This window comes from Schistocerca americana, chromosome 10 (genome assembly GCF_021461395.2).
Source record: "Schistocerca americana isolate TAMUIC-IGC-003095 chromosome 10, iqSchAmer2.1, whole genome shotgun sequence".
In the NCBI taxonomy this organism is placed as follows: Eukaryota; Metazoa; Arthropoda; class Insecta; order Orthoptera; family Acrididae; genus Schistocerca; species Schistocerca americana.
This window is the reverse complement of record NC_060128.1, coordinates 147,434,246-147,452,543: the sequence shown is the minus strand read 5'-3', so window position 1 is coordinate 147,452,543 and position 18,298 is coordinate 147,434,246. Positions and strand designations below refer to the sequence as shown.

General features: G+C 38.3%; 1 protein-coding gene across 1 annotated transcript in view; it reads left to right on the top strand.

Annotated features, from left to right (window-relative positions):
- The window catches only part of LOC124552452 (polycomb protein Asx-like), a 52,856-nt gene that overhangs the window by 4,893 nt on the left and 29,665 nt on the right, over window positions 1-18,298 (top strand). Inside the window, exons 3-6 of the mRNA XM_047126729.1 lie at window positions 4,285-4,411; window positions 7,220-7,349; window positions 12,328-12,516; window positions 16,724-16,880. Coding sequence (XP_046982685.1) covers window positions 4,285-4,411; window positions 7,220-7,349; window positions 12,328-12,516; window positions 16,724-16,880 — 603 coding nt within the window. The remainder of the gene's footprint in view (window positions 1-4,284; window positions 4,412-7,219; window positions 7,350-12,327; window positions 12,517-16,723; window positions 16,881-18,298) is intronic.

Sequence of the window (18,298 nt, the reverse complement as noted above, 5' to 3'; positions counted from 1 at the left end):
CAGGGGGTCATATCTCAGGTTCTATTGGTCCCAGAGATAAGATGCCAAGTGCAGTGGTGGCTCGTGCAAAATTATGTCACTGTGCCAAAATGTAGTGGCCTAGCACCTTTTGACTTACAATGGTAGTAATTGTAACTAAATTGATTATGTTAATTTGACATATATAAAATGAACTATTAAAATTTTCTAATTCATGGTGTAACATTGCAAGGAATAAAATAAAATGGAAAAAAAGCGATGTTGGTATCTATGGGAATCGAACCTTGAGTCCGCAGATTACTAGCCTATGCTTTAGATCACTCGCCCACAGTGGAGTTACGAAAACAATGCTTTAAAAATCCACCATACTCTATGCTTGCTCAATATGCTACATGCAGTTTCAAAGAAAAATTCTGACTTTTGACTTCAGATTAATTATTGTTCAGAACATGATCTTCCCTTCCTGAAACCACCTTGAGATTTACCTAAATTAGTCTCCAGTTTTGCTTCTACTCTGATTAGGATAATCTTGGAAAATTTGTTATATGCAATTGGTTGCAAAGAAATTCGTTTGTAGTTCCACCTTCCTCTCTTCTGGAAATTTCTCTGTTTTCCAAAGTTTTTTTGAGGTCATTTCATAAGTTCTGTTATTGTAGAGTCTACTCTACTAGCTTTATAATGTTTTAATAACTTTTTCAATTTCTTTGATAGTTGGGGATAAATCTTTTTCTAGATTTTCATGAGTGAGTGAGTATTCGAGCTTATAGATTGGTTCTGGACAGTTTACATGCTGATCAAAATATTTCACAAGTATTTCGAAGTGTTACACCTGCCAGGTTTCACGCCCCTCTGTTGTCAGATTTACCTTTGAAGTACGTCCACCTAACGCTTTAAATCTCACTTTTTCCTCCAAAGGTCTACTGGATAAGAGCCCCTTTAGCAGATAATCTACAGAAAACATTTTCATATTAAATTTCCTCATATATTTGATTGTCTTACCGCCATCTAGCCTATAGCCTTTTGAGTAACAAGGGTAGTAATCGTAACTAAATCAAATATATTTGTTTTATGTATATACACTGAATTATTATTTTTAAATTTTATAATTTATAGTTTAACAGTGCTAGGAATAAAATAAAATGGAACGAAGTGTTGGTGCCAGGGGGCATTGAACCCGGGTCTGCGAATTACCAGTCTTTGCTTTACACCACACGTCCACAGTAGTGTCACGACAACAGCCCTTTAAAAAGTCCTCCTACTCTATCCTTGCACACTATGCTATTCACAGTTTCAAAGAAAAAGAGTGACTTGGTGCTGTGAGCAACATAGCAGTCATAGTGCCAGAAGGGATGACATCACAACAGAGCATGCACAATAGAAAACATACAGCTGCATCACTTCTCTGAGTTGGCCATAGTGCTGCAGACCATAGTGACACTTAAACTGGTTTCTAGTTATTGTGGAGAGAGCATTACAAACATGTTTTTGTCCATTCATAACAGCATACATTTTGCTTAATTTTAGTGCGATTTCTGGCTCACATTTGAAGAGAAATGGCATAATTTTAGTGCAATTTACAGTTTGCCTTCAGCGTGAAATTACATGATTTTAGAGAAATGCTCACAGTGTGCTGTAGCACATTAGCACATGATAACCAGCCACCACTGGTCAAATGTTCTGAATGGCCCTTAACCTAGCAATCTTTTGTATACCAGTTACAAGAATAAGCATTCTGTAGCTGTCCTACAGTAAAAGACCAAAATTTAACATTATACCCTTCCTCCAGCCCAGACAAATTGAGCAAATCAGCTGGTTCTTTTGCATTAGGTGTGGTCTAGGGTGGAGCTTAGGCGGCGTATAAAAGCACCACTTGTTCATGGGCAGGCACTGAGAAAACCCCAAAAAACTATGAGTTTTTGTTGTGAAAATTACCAGTTGGGGGAATGGCCACTTCTGTAATTTCTATTCATCGCAGTTCGTCAAAATTTTCACCATATATTCTTAAGATGATATTCTTGAGGAGCATCAGAACTTTTTTCAATATCATTATCTGTTGCCTAGGTCCAGAGGCTCAAAATTACTGTACGTCTGCATGTAATGTCTGGTATGAGGTGTAAATGTGGTTTTAACTGTCATAGTAAACACATGACAAAAGTTCTAGGGTCATCACAATTGTTCTAACATCACCAAACTATATTTTTAGCCAGCTTTTTTTCATACAGATATGCCCAAGGTGATATTACAGTGGGGTAAAATGAGTCTTAACATGACTGAAAAGAACTTAAAATTGCCAGAAGACATGTAGAATCGGAAATACTGTAAACTTAATAAAATATTTTTAGTGGCATTTTTACTTTTTTTAACCCCTTAACAGATCCCCCCCCCCCCCCCCCCCTCCCCTTGAAATTGTTGAAAGCCATTGCTAATAAAATCCTGAGTTTCTCATGCACTGGACATTGACTAAAGTATCCAGAAACTAGACATCATGTTTTAGTTTTTGTGTAGCTATGATGTCTAACCATGTATTTCACAATGGTTTCCTATGAACATAAATCGTGTAGCAGCTGGCTGGAGCACAGTTGAAGTATTTATCTTGTACCACGGATGATCACTTGTCACTCAAATGACAAAATCATCACTTTCAGTCTCAAATGAAGTAATGTCACATTCTTCTTCACTGTCTGAACTACTAAATTCAATGTCAGAGTCAGTATCACTGTAGTAATCCTTTTTTAGAATCCATTGTCTAAACAATGTAGGAGAGAGTCTGAAAGCGTGCATTTTGTCGTCGTGTACTCAAAGCCATTCCCAGTAAAAAAAAATCTAGTGGCAACTACATGAACCAAAATATGACAACCAGGCTACAAATGTAGTACCAGATGCTCTCTAGCAGCCAAACACTTAACTATCAGTGCTGCAGTGGATATAAGTGGGATTTAATTTTTTTTGGAAATCTCTTCTTAAGTTGCCCAGGCATACTTGGGATTTTAAGTTTCTGTCAATTATGTAACTCAGAGTTTTATGTTAAAGGGTTAAGATATAAATCATAAGGCAGGCGTTTTTGATGAATTGTGATCGGTTAGTAGAGTATTCAGAAAAAATGTAAAGCAAACAATTTTTTGTTATCCATAGCTATTCGTTGTTTACATGTGTCAAGGTATATAAATGTGAGGAAGAATATAAAACTTTACTGACCCATAGAATTAATCTCATATAAAGCAGCACACCCTGCTGTAGTAGGGAAAGGAAGGAAAGCAGCAGAAAAATGCATCTGTCGGAGCAGAAAAAAGGTGAATATTATCCTTTTTAAAAGACTTTGACAGAAAGGTAAAGAACCAGCTGTCTCGACCCTCATTCCGCCTTCGTCACCAAAGATTTTGGTATGGAAACATATTTGTGTTTTCTTGTGTTGAAAGAGTATAGCAGAAAGACAATGACCAGTGGAGAGAGAGGAGACAGTGCCAGTGAGAGAAAAGAAAGAGGAGACAATGATGGTGGGAGACAGAAAGTGGCAGTGAAAGAGAGAGAGAGGTGGATGAAGACAGTAGAAGTGGGAGCCAAAGAGAGAGGAGATATTGATGATCATTGAGAGGCAGTGGCAGTAAAAGAGAAGGAGGGGTGGATGGAGGTAGGAGTGGGAGCGAAAGAGAGAGGAGTCAATGGAAATTAAATATATAGATGAATGGAAACCATACATAGGGCTATGTGGACTATCCCAGGCTGGTGAACTTCAACATGTAGATGTAGTGGAGGGTGCATTTTGGACCAAAATTTTAAAGATGTGGGTATAGGGGAAAAGTAAGTTGGACCCCCAGAATTTTTGTGCTGCTGAAATATGGCGGAGACAGCAGCAGGGGAATGGAAGTAAAAAAATGAGACATTGTAAATGAGAGAGGAGACAGGACAGTGGGATTTACTGTAAATCAATGGGAGAAAAGAAGGCAGTGGGATACAGACGTATATAGACAATGGCAGTGAGATGTAGATGCTGAGTATGAAGGCTTAACTACAAAGAGAGACTGGGTAAAAGAATTTATAATTTTCTGAGCAAAAAGAGTGCAAAAATGTTTGGATGCCAAAGTTTTTGGTGAGGGAGATGGAATGAGGATCAAGGCAGCTGGTACCCCACTTTTGTGTAAGTTCTTAGAGAGGATGATATTCACCTTTTTGTGCTGTGACTGAAACATTTTTCTACCGGTAATTATATACAATCTCCCTGAAGATACTGTCTGTACATTGTCTTCTTGAATGCAAAGTAGCTTGAGAAATTTATTTTTTTAATCAAAACTGTAATGGATTTTTCAGATCTGAAGAAGAAGCAGAGGATGAAGTTGACTCAGATTTCAGTATTGAGGAAAATGATGAGCCTATATCTGAAAATGAAGATGACCAGCCTAAGAAGAAGAGGAGGCTGGTGACAAAGGCTTATAAGGTTTGTGCATAGAATGTTGTGATTATGCAAGATGTTAGCAGATCTCTCTCACTAACCTGCACCTTGTACAGTGTACAACAGTGCCTCTTTGTAGGCTCTGAGGGCCTTCTTACAGGAATGGTGTCAAAATCCTCAACAGCAGTTGTATTTATAACTAGGCAATATGGATTTTCTTGCTGTTACAGACATACAATGAAATGACTGCCATACAATACTGAAACATGAGAAAAATGTCCCATCTCATTTGGCTTAGGCTTTTCTATCTTTGGATGCTGCTGTCCAATTATTCTTGGTTCAGTTTGCCATTGTTTCATTGCTATATTTCTTATGGATATAAGAGACATACTTTGCATCTTATTTCTCTTACTTCCAGTCTTCCTCAGCCTGGAGTCGTTCTGTACCATTTCAGCAACCTGTTTCCCGAAACAGTTGTTCACAATTTTATCTTTTATTTATATACAGTTGTAAAATCTCTAAGTGAATAACTGGCCTGTATTCTGTCAAAAACTTGTATTATAATTATTTAGAATCTAATTTTTAGTTATTACCAAGAGCTACTGATAAAATAAACCTTCATTCACTTCCATGTTGTTGAAACCATCATCAGGCAACATAGAATTTTTGGCGTAATCTCTGTGGTAGCACTCTTACTGTGTAGTTTCTGTACAAGTTGTAGATAGCATTTTGCTCTCTGTTTGATCCTTGCTACTTTCAGAATTTCAAAGAGTGTATGCCAGTCAACAGTGTCAATGCTATAAATGTGGGTTTATTGTTCTTCAGTCTATCTTTTAGGATAAATTGTAGGGTCAGTATTGCCTCGTGTATTCCCAAAGTTCTCTAAAACGCAAATTGATCTCCCCTGAGGTCAGCTTCTACCAGTTTTCCCATTCTTCTGTAAATAATTTGAATCAGTATTTTGCAGGCACACCTGGTTCAGTAATATTCTCCAATGTCAGCTCCTGTCTTCTTTGGAATAGAAATATTACATTCTTCTTGAAGTTTGAGGGTGTTTCGCCTGTCTCATGTATCTTGCACACCAGGTAAAATGTCTTTGTCATGACAGGCTTTCCCAAGGATTTCGATAAGTCTGAGGAAACGTCGTCTAATCCAGGAGCCTTGTTTCGACTTAGGTCTTTCAATGCTGTGTAAAATTTTTCCCATACTATCAGGTCCATCTCATCTTCATATACTTATTTTTGTCTTTCCGCAGTATTGTCTTCCATTTTGTTTCCTTTGTATATATTCCTTTCAAATTTCCCTTCTTTGCTTATTATTAGTATTCCATTTGTTTTCCTGTATTCATACATGTGCTTCTATATTATTCAAAGGCCTCTTTAATTTTAGTGTAGATGGCATCTCATGTTTCTCCTAGCCAAGCATGATTCTGCAGCCCTGCATTTCTTGTTAAGCCATTCCTGCTTCACTATTTTGCACTTCCTGTCAGAGTCATTTTTTATACATCCGTGTTCGCTTTTGTCTGCTTCATTTTATGCACGTTTTCTTTTTTTCAATTCAATACAATACGTCTTGTATTATTCATGAATTTCTACTAGGAGTTGCCGTTTTGCCTATGTCATCCTTTGATGCCTTCACTACTTCATCTCTTAAAACTACCCATTAATCTTCAGTTTTGTTCCTGTCTTCTATGTCAAGTTAATTGTTGCCTAATGCTGTTTTTGAAACTCTCAACAACCTTGATTTTTCCAATTTATCAAAGTTCCATCTCCTCTGTTTCCTACTTCTTTTGCAGTCTCTTCAGTTTGTAACCAATAAAGTATGGTCAGAATCCATATCTGTTCCTGGAGATGGTTTGCAGTCTGAAATGTGGCTTCAGAATCTTTTTGTCTTTATGATGTATGGAAAGTTCAGATTGTTTTGTTTTGCCATTATGTACTCTATCTAAAACAGCTGCCTCTTCTCCAGGTCTCTTTCATGATTCCTAAACCAGGAATCAGCAATGATTAAATTATACTTGACAAAAAATTCTATCCGATAGATCCTTTTCATGCCTAAGTCCATGTTCTCCTATGATTTTTCCTTCTATTCATTTACCTACTTTTGAATTCCAGTCTCCCAACACAGTTAAGTTATCATCTCCCATAACTACCTGAATAATCTTTTATTTCATGGTACATTCTTTCATTCTATTTGTCAGCTGTGGGACTAGTCAACATACAGACTTGTACCAGGGTAGTGGATGTTGGTTTAATTCTATCTTGGCTATAATAATGCATTCACCTTGCTGTTCATGGTAGCTTACCCATACTTCTACTTTCTTATTCATTATTAGACTCACTGCTGAGATTACCTCTACTTGATTTTGTGTTGATAATCCTTTTATAACCTGACCCAAAATCCTGTTCTTCTTGCCACTGGACTTAACTAATTCACATAATATATCAATTCACTCCATCCATCTCCCTCACTGAATTCACAATCAGAAAGACTCCGAGGACACAGAAATTCATGTTCTTTGACCTCAGAAATTCCTTTTCTAAATAAATAATGTTTATCATTAGCAAAAGACGCAACATAAGCTACACTGCCCTTGGCTGCTACTGTGATAGGACATTTGTACTCTTCACCAACACCAGCTATTTAATAAAATATTCTCCACCTGAAGATGCTAATGCGAATCATCGAAACATGTAGTGGCAAAATACGTAAAAAAGTGATTGTTTTGTTTTCATTTATCAACAGTCACAGCCCTTATAATTCTGTCCTTTATGTACGAAATAATCAACTATGGAATATACAAACTACTTTGTTGAGACATTGTGTTTACTTTGCTTTATGTTTATTTTCCAGGAACCACGTGTGGTCTTGCGAAAAGTAGACAAGCAGCCTCAAGATGACAAGCCACCTACAGAAGAGAAAAAAGAGGAAAAAAAGCCAAGGAGGCGGCGGAGGCAGTTTAAAGAAAACCTGGAGAACTACGGTACAGTGCCTTTTGTGCTGTTCACTTGCATGTGTCCAAAACATGACTCAGTGTCAGGAAGTGCCAAACATTAGTAGCTTGTATGGTAGTAGTTGCTTTGTGCATAATGGTTGGGAAATAACTTTACACAGTAGCAGCCAGAAAGATGTCTCAGTGGAATGAGTGTACACAGAAGTGGACAGAAGTGAGCACGGTTGACATACGTAGGCCAGTAGAATATCCCTTTATTCACTTTCAAACAATAAAAACTCCATATAGTAAAATCAACAATGTAGGAAAAGGTAGATTGCTACTTACTGTAAAGAAGACATTTTAAATTGCAGACAGGCACAATTGAAAGACACTTGAACAAAGCTGTCGACCACAGCCTTCATCAGCAAAAGAGAAACAGATAAATACGCACAGTTCATACGCACAAGCAAGCACACCTCATACAATCATTACCACCAACTCCGGCAGAATGTATTCTGGCCTGAGCTGCTGCAGTCGATGGTCATGTGTGCGTTAGGTGTGCATGCAAACAAAATATTTACATTATGTTTGTTTATTTTCATTACCTTCCAGTTCAAATAAAAACGTGGATCATTTGCACTTCAGTATTGCCGCTATCATTATCACCATACAATTACTCATGAAAAAACCCCACTGCCATTTGAACTTGTCAGACCAAGCAACCACAAGCCTCTCCCGTCACTCTGCAAGTAATTGGCCCAACTCGCTCAACATCTCCCAAACTGCCTACCGTCAGCTGACATGGCTTCTTTTATTACAGTTGCTTCTGATGACATCATTGTGTCAGCATCAGTCAATCTGTGTATCAGAATTACACAATTTCTTCTCAATAAAATTATCATTTCTACTATTTCAGATGACACTGAAAGGCAATTTTAAGCAATATATGGTGCAGCAAAATAGAATATGGTGACCCTCACAGAATGCCAATTCTGTTCACATGAAAATCGTGTTTATAATATATTGACGGAACCTTGGCCCAAAAATAAACAGAAACAAAAGACCATATAGAAGTATCAAAAACAAAAATGGAATACAATGTGTGTGTGTGTGTGTGTGTGTGTGTGTGTGAGAGAGAGAGAGAGAGAGAGAGAGAGAGAGAGAGAGAGAGAGAGAGAGTGAGAGAGAGAATGAGTGCGCACTGCGCGTACATGTGTGTGTGCGTGTCTGTTTTGTGCCCCCTTAGCAGTCTATCCTTTCCATATAGTTGTAAATTCGGTTCTTAGAGTGACCATGTGTTTCCATAACCCAGATAAATTCATCTCAGTTGGCAAAGTAGTCTAATAAGTCAGTTGTGAATAACCTGTTTTTCCAACCAAACTCATTTTCCTCAATAAATAAACCACCTAATCAAAGGAATAATTTCAAAAATAATGTTGTAGGCGCTCTCATCACCACCATAGAGAGAGAAAAGATTTAAAAGAACAGCAGGGATGATGACAGTAATTAGTTGCTTCAGTTTAAATTTATGTCAGTTAATTCAGTTATTCAAGCTGAGTGGCAATTAGATGGTGCTGGTAAGAAAAGAAATAAAAAGGAACAGTAACAAACATTCTGCACTCACTTGAAAGTATATTCAGACTCATCAGTAAACATTACTTTCTGTTTAAACTATCCTATATATACAACTTCTTGACTTCTTTGCTTTGTGAAAATGAAATGTATCATGAAAAATAATCTTCATGCTCTGCATAAATTATTTCAGTCCTCTTGGATAATAGCATTTGATTCCACATAACATATCTTCAGCACCGACTCAGAATGAAACTTTTTATTACTAAGTTTCATGTTTATATTTAACACATCAAAGGTAGCAGCCCAGCATGAACTAGCTTTTTTAACTCATCAAACAGAACAAGAAATTATACACAGTCATAATCGTAAACGTTATTCTGGTGCTGCAACAGTGATGAGACATTACCGAGATAATACATGAGCACTCATCTAAGGAGAGATCACCTTCGACACATTGCAGTTGGCAAACAAGCACTCTACAGTTTGGTTTGGTCTTCAGAGGCATCATGCATTCTCCCAGTGACCAACTGTTACATGTAAACAGAAAACACAGTTTGTGCAGATACATAGTGAACATATATTTCAACACAATAAAAGATGTAAAATGCTTGTTCATTCATGCATTTTGTTGGCTGTTGAAAGTAGTTAGTCTCACAGATAGGTTGGTGGCATTACACATTGTACGAAGACAAGGGTTTCTTACCATTCAGTATGTGTATGGAACACAAGAATAATTACCATTTAATGCCTCTGTGTACATTGTAACCTTATTTTTGTAAACCCTTCAGGAGCAGTATGTGCTAAATTCTTCTCTTAATGCTGGTTCTCAAAACCTTGCAAGTAGGCTTTCATGGAATATTTGGTGTCTGTCTTCAGGTTTCTGACAGTTGAGATTTTTCCATGATGCTTTCTCATGGTTCCAGTGAACCTTTGACCGTTTTTGCCACACTTCTTTGTATACTTGTACATTCATAATCCCCGGTTAGTCCTATTAGGTATGACACCACATATTTGAGCAATGTTGTATGATGCATTGCTTTAATGTTTTTTAAGCATCACTTCATAGACTGACGGCATTTCCCCAATACCCTGCCAGTGAACTGAAGTCTATTATCTGCTTTACCTACGACTGGACTCATGTGATAGTTTCTTTTCATATTCCTACAAATTGTTACGTCTAGGTATTTGCATGAGATAATCAATTCCAACTTTGATCATCAATGTTTTATTCTCAGAATACAACTTTTCTGTACGTCGCGAAGTGAAGTGCACAAATTTATATTTCTGCATGTTTAAAGCAAGTTGTCAGCCTATGCACGACTTTGAAATACTATCCAAATTTGAGTGGATAATAGTGCAGCTTTTCTCAAGCAGCTCTTCATTAAGATTACTGCATCATTTGCAAAATATTGTTCGCAAAATTCTGAATTTACTAGTAATGTTGTCCACCGTGTGATTAATAGACAGCATGAACAGGGTCCCAATACACTTTCCTGGAGCACACCGGAGGTGATTTCTACATCTGTCAGTGATATCCAAGATGACTTGCTGCATCCTCCCTATCAGGCATCCTCAGTCTAATCACAAATGTTTTATGATACTCCTGATGCTTGTATTTATGTTAATACAGTCAGTATTGAACTGTGTGAATGCCTCAGTACTGATGACGTCATGAAATTAAATCCTAATATTCTTTCCTATGCCCCAGAATTATTTCAACATTATTTGATGCAGACATGACTCTGTTTCTGTCTTAATATGCACCGAAATTGTTCTATACTGTGTTGTAAACACTGTGTTATAAAGGGCTGATTGATTTATGTGACTCAATTTTTTTCCTCTCTAAACAAGTGAAGCAATAAGTAGAATTTAAACATGAGTTTTGTGATATATTGAGATAATTTTCAAATCTACATAGTGGTGACACATCTCTGTGCAAATATTTTAGAAGTGGTCTTCATTGCAATTTTTCTTTAGTTATTTATTGAAACATTTTGAAAATATAAGTAATGTAAACTATTTTTCTCTCTATATATTGCCATAAAGATTAGTACAGCCTTTTAAAGATTCCAGTTCACCCAAGATTCGTTGTTGCAACAGCACATATGGAGTACATTATAACATTTACAGATCAACAGCACTAGGGGTTACGAGGTACCAATTATCGATCCATGTTGAAACGTACATTTTACTGCATGGTCAACAATGGAAGCGCTAACTGTGGCACCCAGTTGATCGTACAGATGGTGAATGCTATGCCATGCCTGCTCTACCTGTTCTGTCAGGGTTGTTGGCTGAAGAGTTGCACAAGTTACTTCTGTCCCACCATGTTCCACACATGCTCAGTTGCTGACAAGCTTGGAGATTGTGCTGGCAAGGGAAGTTGCTGCACGTTTTTCAGAGCACATTGAGTTTCATGAGCAGTGTGTGGGCGAGTATTATCTGTTGGAACAACACATCACCTACCTGTTGCAAGAACAGCAAAAGAACAAGCCTAACAACATTCTGCATGTACCAAGCGCTAGTTGCCATCCCATCTAGAAACATCAAAGTTGAACGAGAGTTGTAGCTTATCAAACCCCAGACCATAAGGCCTGGAGTGGGACCATTGCATGTCAGATAAGTGCACTCTACGAGACAGCGTTCATGAGGTCTGTGCCGTATGCACAAGTGATCATCATTTACATACAGGCAGAATCTCATTTCATCGTTGAAAGCCAGTCTATCTTCCAGGTGATCCTCTGATGGCACTAGTCAAGCCATGCACATAATGCTGTGACATGAGTGAAAGACGGGCTAGAGTTGTATGTGCCCATAGTCGCACTGCTAATAATCAGTTTGCAACAGTTCGTGTTGACACATCTGAGCTCACAAGCTCTCTTATCTTTGCTGCAGAAGCTATACAATGTGTCACTGCTGCCCTTACAATACAACAATCCTGGCATGTGTCTGTACTGCGTGGTTGTTCAGAACTTATCTGTGGGTGTGAGAATGGTCAGGTGACTACTGATAGCAGCATAATTGCACAACTGATGCAGCACATCACATCCAACTTGTGTGGCAGTTCTCCAGTAGGGCCATCTCACCACTTGGAAGTCACAGTTTGACCCCTTTCAAACTTGCTCAGTTGGCTGTAGGAAACACGAATACATCTCCTTTCATTGTTGCTCACTTGCTTTACACATTTGCAGTACACTGAGGCTTCTGGTTGTGAGCATTTCATGTTAAAGGGTGGACACAGATGGCGCTCTGGTAGCTATGTCACTATGCTATCTGTAGGCGACAATGCGCTGTGCTATAATTGTGTCCTTGATGCCTGAGAAATTACTTGTTTTGTACTACTGTTGTAGCATAAAAATTGAAAGTGTCTGAGTAATTTCTTATGTATATTTTTCCTCTTTATAACAATTCACAAGGAGATTTCTAATATTACTGAAATACGCAATTTCAGAAAGGAAGTCTATCCGGCGTTCAACTTTAGCAAAATCGGCAGCGACGTTACAGAGGATGAAGGATCGCGATGAAGAGGGTCGAAGGCGGAAGCGTAAAGGTCCTCGAAGTTGGGAGTTCTACCAGCCGACGCAGGAGGAGCTGCTGGAAGAAGCCAAGATCACAGAGGAGGAGAACCTCCTGTCACTGGGTGAGAACTGCAGATTGGCACCTTTAATTGCTAGGTGTACTGCTTACAGCTCATCTTTGTGTATCCTCTTTGTTTCTACAACTTTACCAAATACTTTTTTTTTTTTTTTCAAGAAATGTTAAGATTGTAAACAGGAAAAGCTATATTTGTAAGAATGCAGTGTCTTGCAGTGGTAACATTGAATAAAAAGTTCTTGGGTTTCTGGTAATGATGAGTGATTAAAATTACATTGACAATGACTAAGGAATGCTTGGCCAAAAGCTCATGTGATTTTAACCACTTGATGTGACTGGAAACCCAAAAACTTTTTATTCAAAGCTATATTTGAATCCTATATGTTTTGGTTTTGCTAGTGTAAAATCTGGTTACACAGATGAACTTCAATTCAGTGCTAATTATTGCAGAAATAAATTGAAAAAGGAATTCTATTATTCATATACATAAGGAAACATGAACTTTCTGTTTAAATTTCTTTCATAACCAATTTAAATCTAAAGAAACGCATAAAACATAAGATCAAAGTGAAATTCAGTGTTCATAGTGGCATGCAGTGTGATACAAATTGAAAGATGTAGAGATACATAGTCTAACATTACACTCTTTGGAGTCATATGCTCAGATTCGTGTCCAGATTTACCTGCAGGGGACTCCTTTGTAACAACACAATCTGTGAAAATAATGTGATAAACATATGCAGCCACTGATCTTCTGAATAGCCTGAAATTACTACTATTTTCAGATGATATGTAGTCTTAATTGTCACCAAATATTTCGTTTTCATCATCTGTAGACTCATCAAGGACTTTGGAAATTATTTTCTTCAAATGTTTTCTCTTCACTTCACATTTTCAACAGAAAATCGACTCATAAACATGCAAAACACATGACAAAGAGAGAACTTGAATGTCAACCATTACCTACAAAACAAGAGACATAACATATGTTTCAGAAATAACCAATTTTTACCATTACTATCATCTGGCAGTCACAGCAGAAACTATAAAGCCTGTAGATCTGACAGAGTTTATAGTATTGTTAAATATACATTTGATACTGGAAAATAAGCGTAATTGGCATGATGTAATATTATGTCCACTGCACATTCTCATTTCCCACAAGTTCCATAATATTATGTCAGCCACATTTTTGTAGCAAGTTCCTGTGGCACCAAACTGCTGAGGTCAAGGTCCCTGAGCTTACACACCATTTAATCTAACTTAAACTAACTTACCAAAAAAAAAAAAAAAAAAAAAAAAAAAAAAAAAAAAAAAAAAAAAAAAAAAAAAAAAAAAAAAAACACACACACACACACACACACACACACACACACGCCCAAGGGAGGATTCAAACCTCTGACGGGGGGGAGCCGCGCGAACCGTGGCAAACCGCCTGAGACCGCACGGCTACCCCGCACAGCCGTCACCTACATGCTGAGTGTTAAGTTGAATATTGGTTCCATTGAAAAGGGCTCATCTGATTCCCTTCACCAATCTGACCTCGAGCTCTCTCTCTCAATCACCTCGTCATCTACATGAATTTTGAACCCCAGTCTTCAACCCTCCCTGAAAGTTTATTCAACCTCAAAATACTTTCTTTTTTTTTTTTAGGGCGCAAAACTCCTACAGTCACTAGCGCCCAGTCTATGACTTAGGAAAAAGTAAAAAAACGAAACTGGAAACCAGCAGCAATGGGAGCGAAACTCAAAAAAGTGGTGAAACTAAAATCAGAGGGAAAGCTTAAAAAACCACTATGGAAGGGGGGTTGTTTGACCCCAAAAAGAGCTTCAAATGACTGACGTCATCTCACTGGCACTAATAAACTCGAGAATGTGATCGTCTGAGCGCATGTCATCTGCTAAAATGGAAGATATATCAGGTGACAGCTGTAGACGGGTGCGTAACGGAGTAAAATAGGGGCACTCGAGTAAAAGGTGTCTCATCGTCCACAGTTGAGAGCAGTGGAGACAGAGTGGGGGAGGATCGCCACTTAAAAGATGTCGATGGCTAAAAAGACAGTGCCCTACCCGGAGTCTAGCTAAAATTACCTCCTCCCGACGATGAGTTCGGGAGGAAGAGGTCCAAGCAAAGGGAAGAGCTTTCACGTCCCGCAATTTTTATTGGGAAGTGTCGACCAATGTACGTGCCATAGAAGAGCAACACGACGACATAAAACACTCCATAGATCGGCGAAGGGAATCATGCGAATAGCAGGCTGAAGAAGGGAGACTGCAGCCTTGGCCGCTATATCAGCTGCCTCATTTCCACAGATACCAACATGTCCTGGGATCCAGAGGAACACCACAGAGACGCCCCCCAAGTGGAGGCAGTCCTGAATCCGGTGGACCAGGGGTGGACAGGTTAGAGAGCTTGGAGACTGAGAAGAGAGCTGAGCGAATCTGAGCAGATAACATACTGTATCCGCTGATGGCGACGGATGTATTGGACAGCCTGGAGAACAGCTTACGCTCCACAGTAAAAACCGAATACTGGTCGGGAAGCCGAAATCGATTTGGGGTGTCACCAACAATATAGGCACTCCAGCTATTTAACTGTATTACTGGTTGTGGTGGACATAGCAACCAGTTTCAGATCATTTATCTGCCGTAACAGCAGCTGGAATTGGCAGCACCATGTAATACATCTGTGATTTTTAACAGTATGCAATAATTTATTAATACAATCCTGTCAAGGCAGTAAAATGACATGGCGATGGTGGCTGTACTACTACAGGGTGGCCAAAGGTCCCATTCTTACAAACAACATACAGACAGTTCACTCGTTTATTGTATGTACAGATACAGAGTAGTAAATTATTATTATTATTATTATTATTATTATTATGAAAACCAACACACTGTACAGTCAGTAGGTCAATAGCTCACATGAGATGCTGAAAATGTTCACCATAAACTTCAATACCAACTCACCACGTCTCAACATGTTTCTGGAAACTTTTACCAATTCATTTGGTGTGATTTCCACAATCACATTGTGAATGTTTGTTTTTGACTCTTCAATTGTTTGGGGGGTTGTTACTGTAGAATTAACCCCTTAAGATACCCCACAAATAAAAATCATAGGTAGACAGAGTAAGCAATCTGGGAAGCTATAAACCTTTGGAAACTGAACATCCTTCTCTGAAAGCTTGATGGACATATGATTTTGAAAACTGTGAAATCTGCGCCGTAATGCCATCTTGCTGTAAAAATGCATACTCTCGTTCTTCCTCAGCTAACTATGCTGTGAATGGTTGCAACAATCTCATTACATACGCTTGACAGTTCACGGTGTTGTTGAAGAAAATGAGGTCTACAATACAATGGCCTGAAACTACACATGAAATGCCTACTTTCGAATCATGCAGAGGCACCCTGGTATTGTCTCTTCACCAATGGTGTGTGTTTTGAGAGTTCACATACCAGCTAAAGTGAAAGCACACTTCGTCAGAGTTGAAGCAAAGATTTGGATCCAGATAACCGTGAGCGACATGCGCGAGTAACAATTCGCAATAGTGCTGTCATTCTGTGTAATCCTCAGATTTTAATGCTTGCATCACTCTTACTTTGTTTGCTTGTATATATAACAGCTTCAGCATATTCTGGCATGACGTGCGTTTGATGTTTAGTTAGGAGGATAGACATTTAATTGATTTCCTTAGACTTCTTACCATTATCTCGTGAACACGTTCAATAACAAACTTTCGTTACGAAGTTATGTTTGATGTTAGTGACTGAACCTGTTGCTCTAAATTTAATGATTAATTTCTGCACAACAGTTCGTGGAAGAGCAGCTGTCTCCGTATATTTCATCACAAATCTTTCATCCAACATTTTAAACGATTCACACTCAAGAGAAGTTTCAACAAGAAACACTCGTTGTTTGATTGAAAAAGCCATTCTGCAGCACTATATTCACAACAAACTTCAAACTGACTTTTGATGATGCAACACTGATCACTAAACTGCGGCTCGATATCACATGACTGCACTCAAGTGCTGCCCTAGCATTAAGAAATAACAACACTCAGATAGCTTCAAATATGACGTTCAATATAACTTGAGGCCTTTTTTATCTTGGCCACTTTGTATAATCGGTAATACAGTGTAATAACTATGTGTTTTCTTTCAGCTGAATAAATATTTTGAGAAGAATGTGGAAATAGTTGAAGAGTTTTTCGATGTTTTATTTCTGTGATAAATCTTTTGCAGAGAAGCACCAGAAATTGGAACTCGAGAAGAAGAAGGCCCGTGCCGTTAAGAAGGCATTTGTTGGACCGATGATTCGCTACCACTCTGTAACAATGCCGCTGATAAGGGTGATACAACTGAAGCAAGAGAATCCTGAAACTGTTAATGAACAGAATAGGTAAGGGGAACAGATGCCATGTTAACAAACAAGAAATATTTAACATTACTGTTTACATTGTTGTTATTGCTGTGAGTAGCAGTTGCAGTCTGCTTTAGTTTGCTCTTTAGCAGACTGTTCATCTTACATTAACTCACCTCCTTTTGTGTTGTACAAGGTAACCTAGTTCCACCAACAAAATTTTGGAGGAAGTTGAGGAATATGTTCAGAGTATTTTGCAGATAAGTGATCTATTGTCCCCAGTGGCTTGTTACAGGTTTATATCCCACTTACCTCTGTTTATATTATTTTATTCAGTTTCAGACAGGGCCCATTCCACCACGTACAATACCTTTGTTTATGTGAAACTACATTCACAGCAGTGTAAAAACAAGTTAGATGAAATCTCCAACATGGACAACACAAAACACAGAGTAACACAACAATCAGAACATCTACAATGTGGCTACTCACTGCAGGAATAGCTCAGCATAGTGTCATCGTGTCATTTTCCACTGCACTCACTGAACCTGTATGTTAGATGCGTATCGGCCAACTCTTCATCACTAAACGTATCCTTACTGCTGTGTATCACTGTTAATGTACCACTAACACTACTATAGAAGAAAAACCAAGGAGTACTGAATCCCAGCCTGAGGGTGAAGGGGGTGGGCATTACTGTTGTTAACAGCAAGAACCATGATTGAATTGAATGAGCCTGTTTCCAGACATGGCACACAGACACACGATTTGTATTTTCAGTGGAATGCAGATACAAAGGTAAAGGGGGATAAGATATCAGAAGTTCCTTTCTCAAATTAAAGCCTATGTTTGATACTATTTTTTGGCGGGGACACCCTCTTTTCCTCTGCGAGTCAGCTTATATCTTCCTTGCTTCATCTGTCATGTGGGATTTTGCTTACAAGATAGCACAATTCCTCTCTTTATCTACTTCATGCTCTCCAGTTTTCATGCTAAGTCGTCACTAATCTCATATCTGCTATTTATCATAATTTTATTTTTCTTTGGTTTATTCTGAATCCATTCAGTTCAACAGGTCTGTTAGTTCTATACCACTATCACTAAGGATGGCAATTCCAGCAGCGAATATTATCATTGATATCCTGACACTGTATGTTTTAATCCCACTCATGAAACTTCCTTTTATTTCTCTCATTGCTTCTTTGATGTGTAGATTAAATGGTAGGGACAAAAGACTGCACCTCGTGTCTTACACCATTTTTAATCTGAGCACTTCTGTCTTTAGTTCTTATTTTTCCCGCCAGGTTATTGTACATATTGTGTATTTCCTGTCATTCCCTATAGCTTACACCTTTTTTTTTGCCAGGAATGTTGTACCTCTTGCACCATTTTACATTGACAGTTGCTTGCTCTTGGTGAACAAATCCTACGAACATGTTTTGATTTTTCCAGACTTG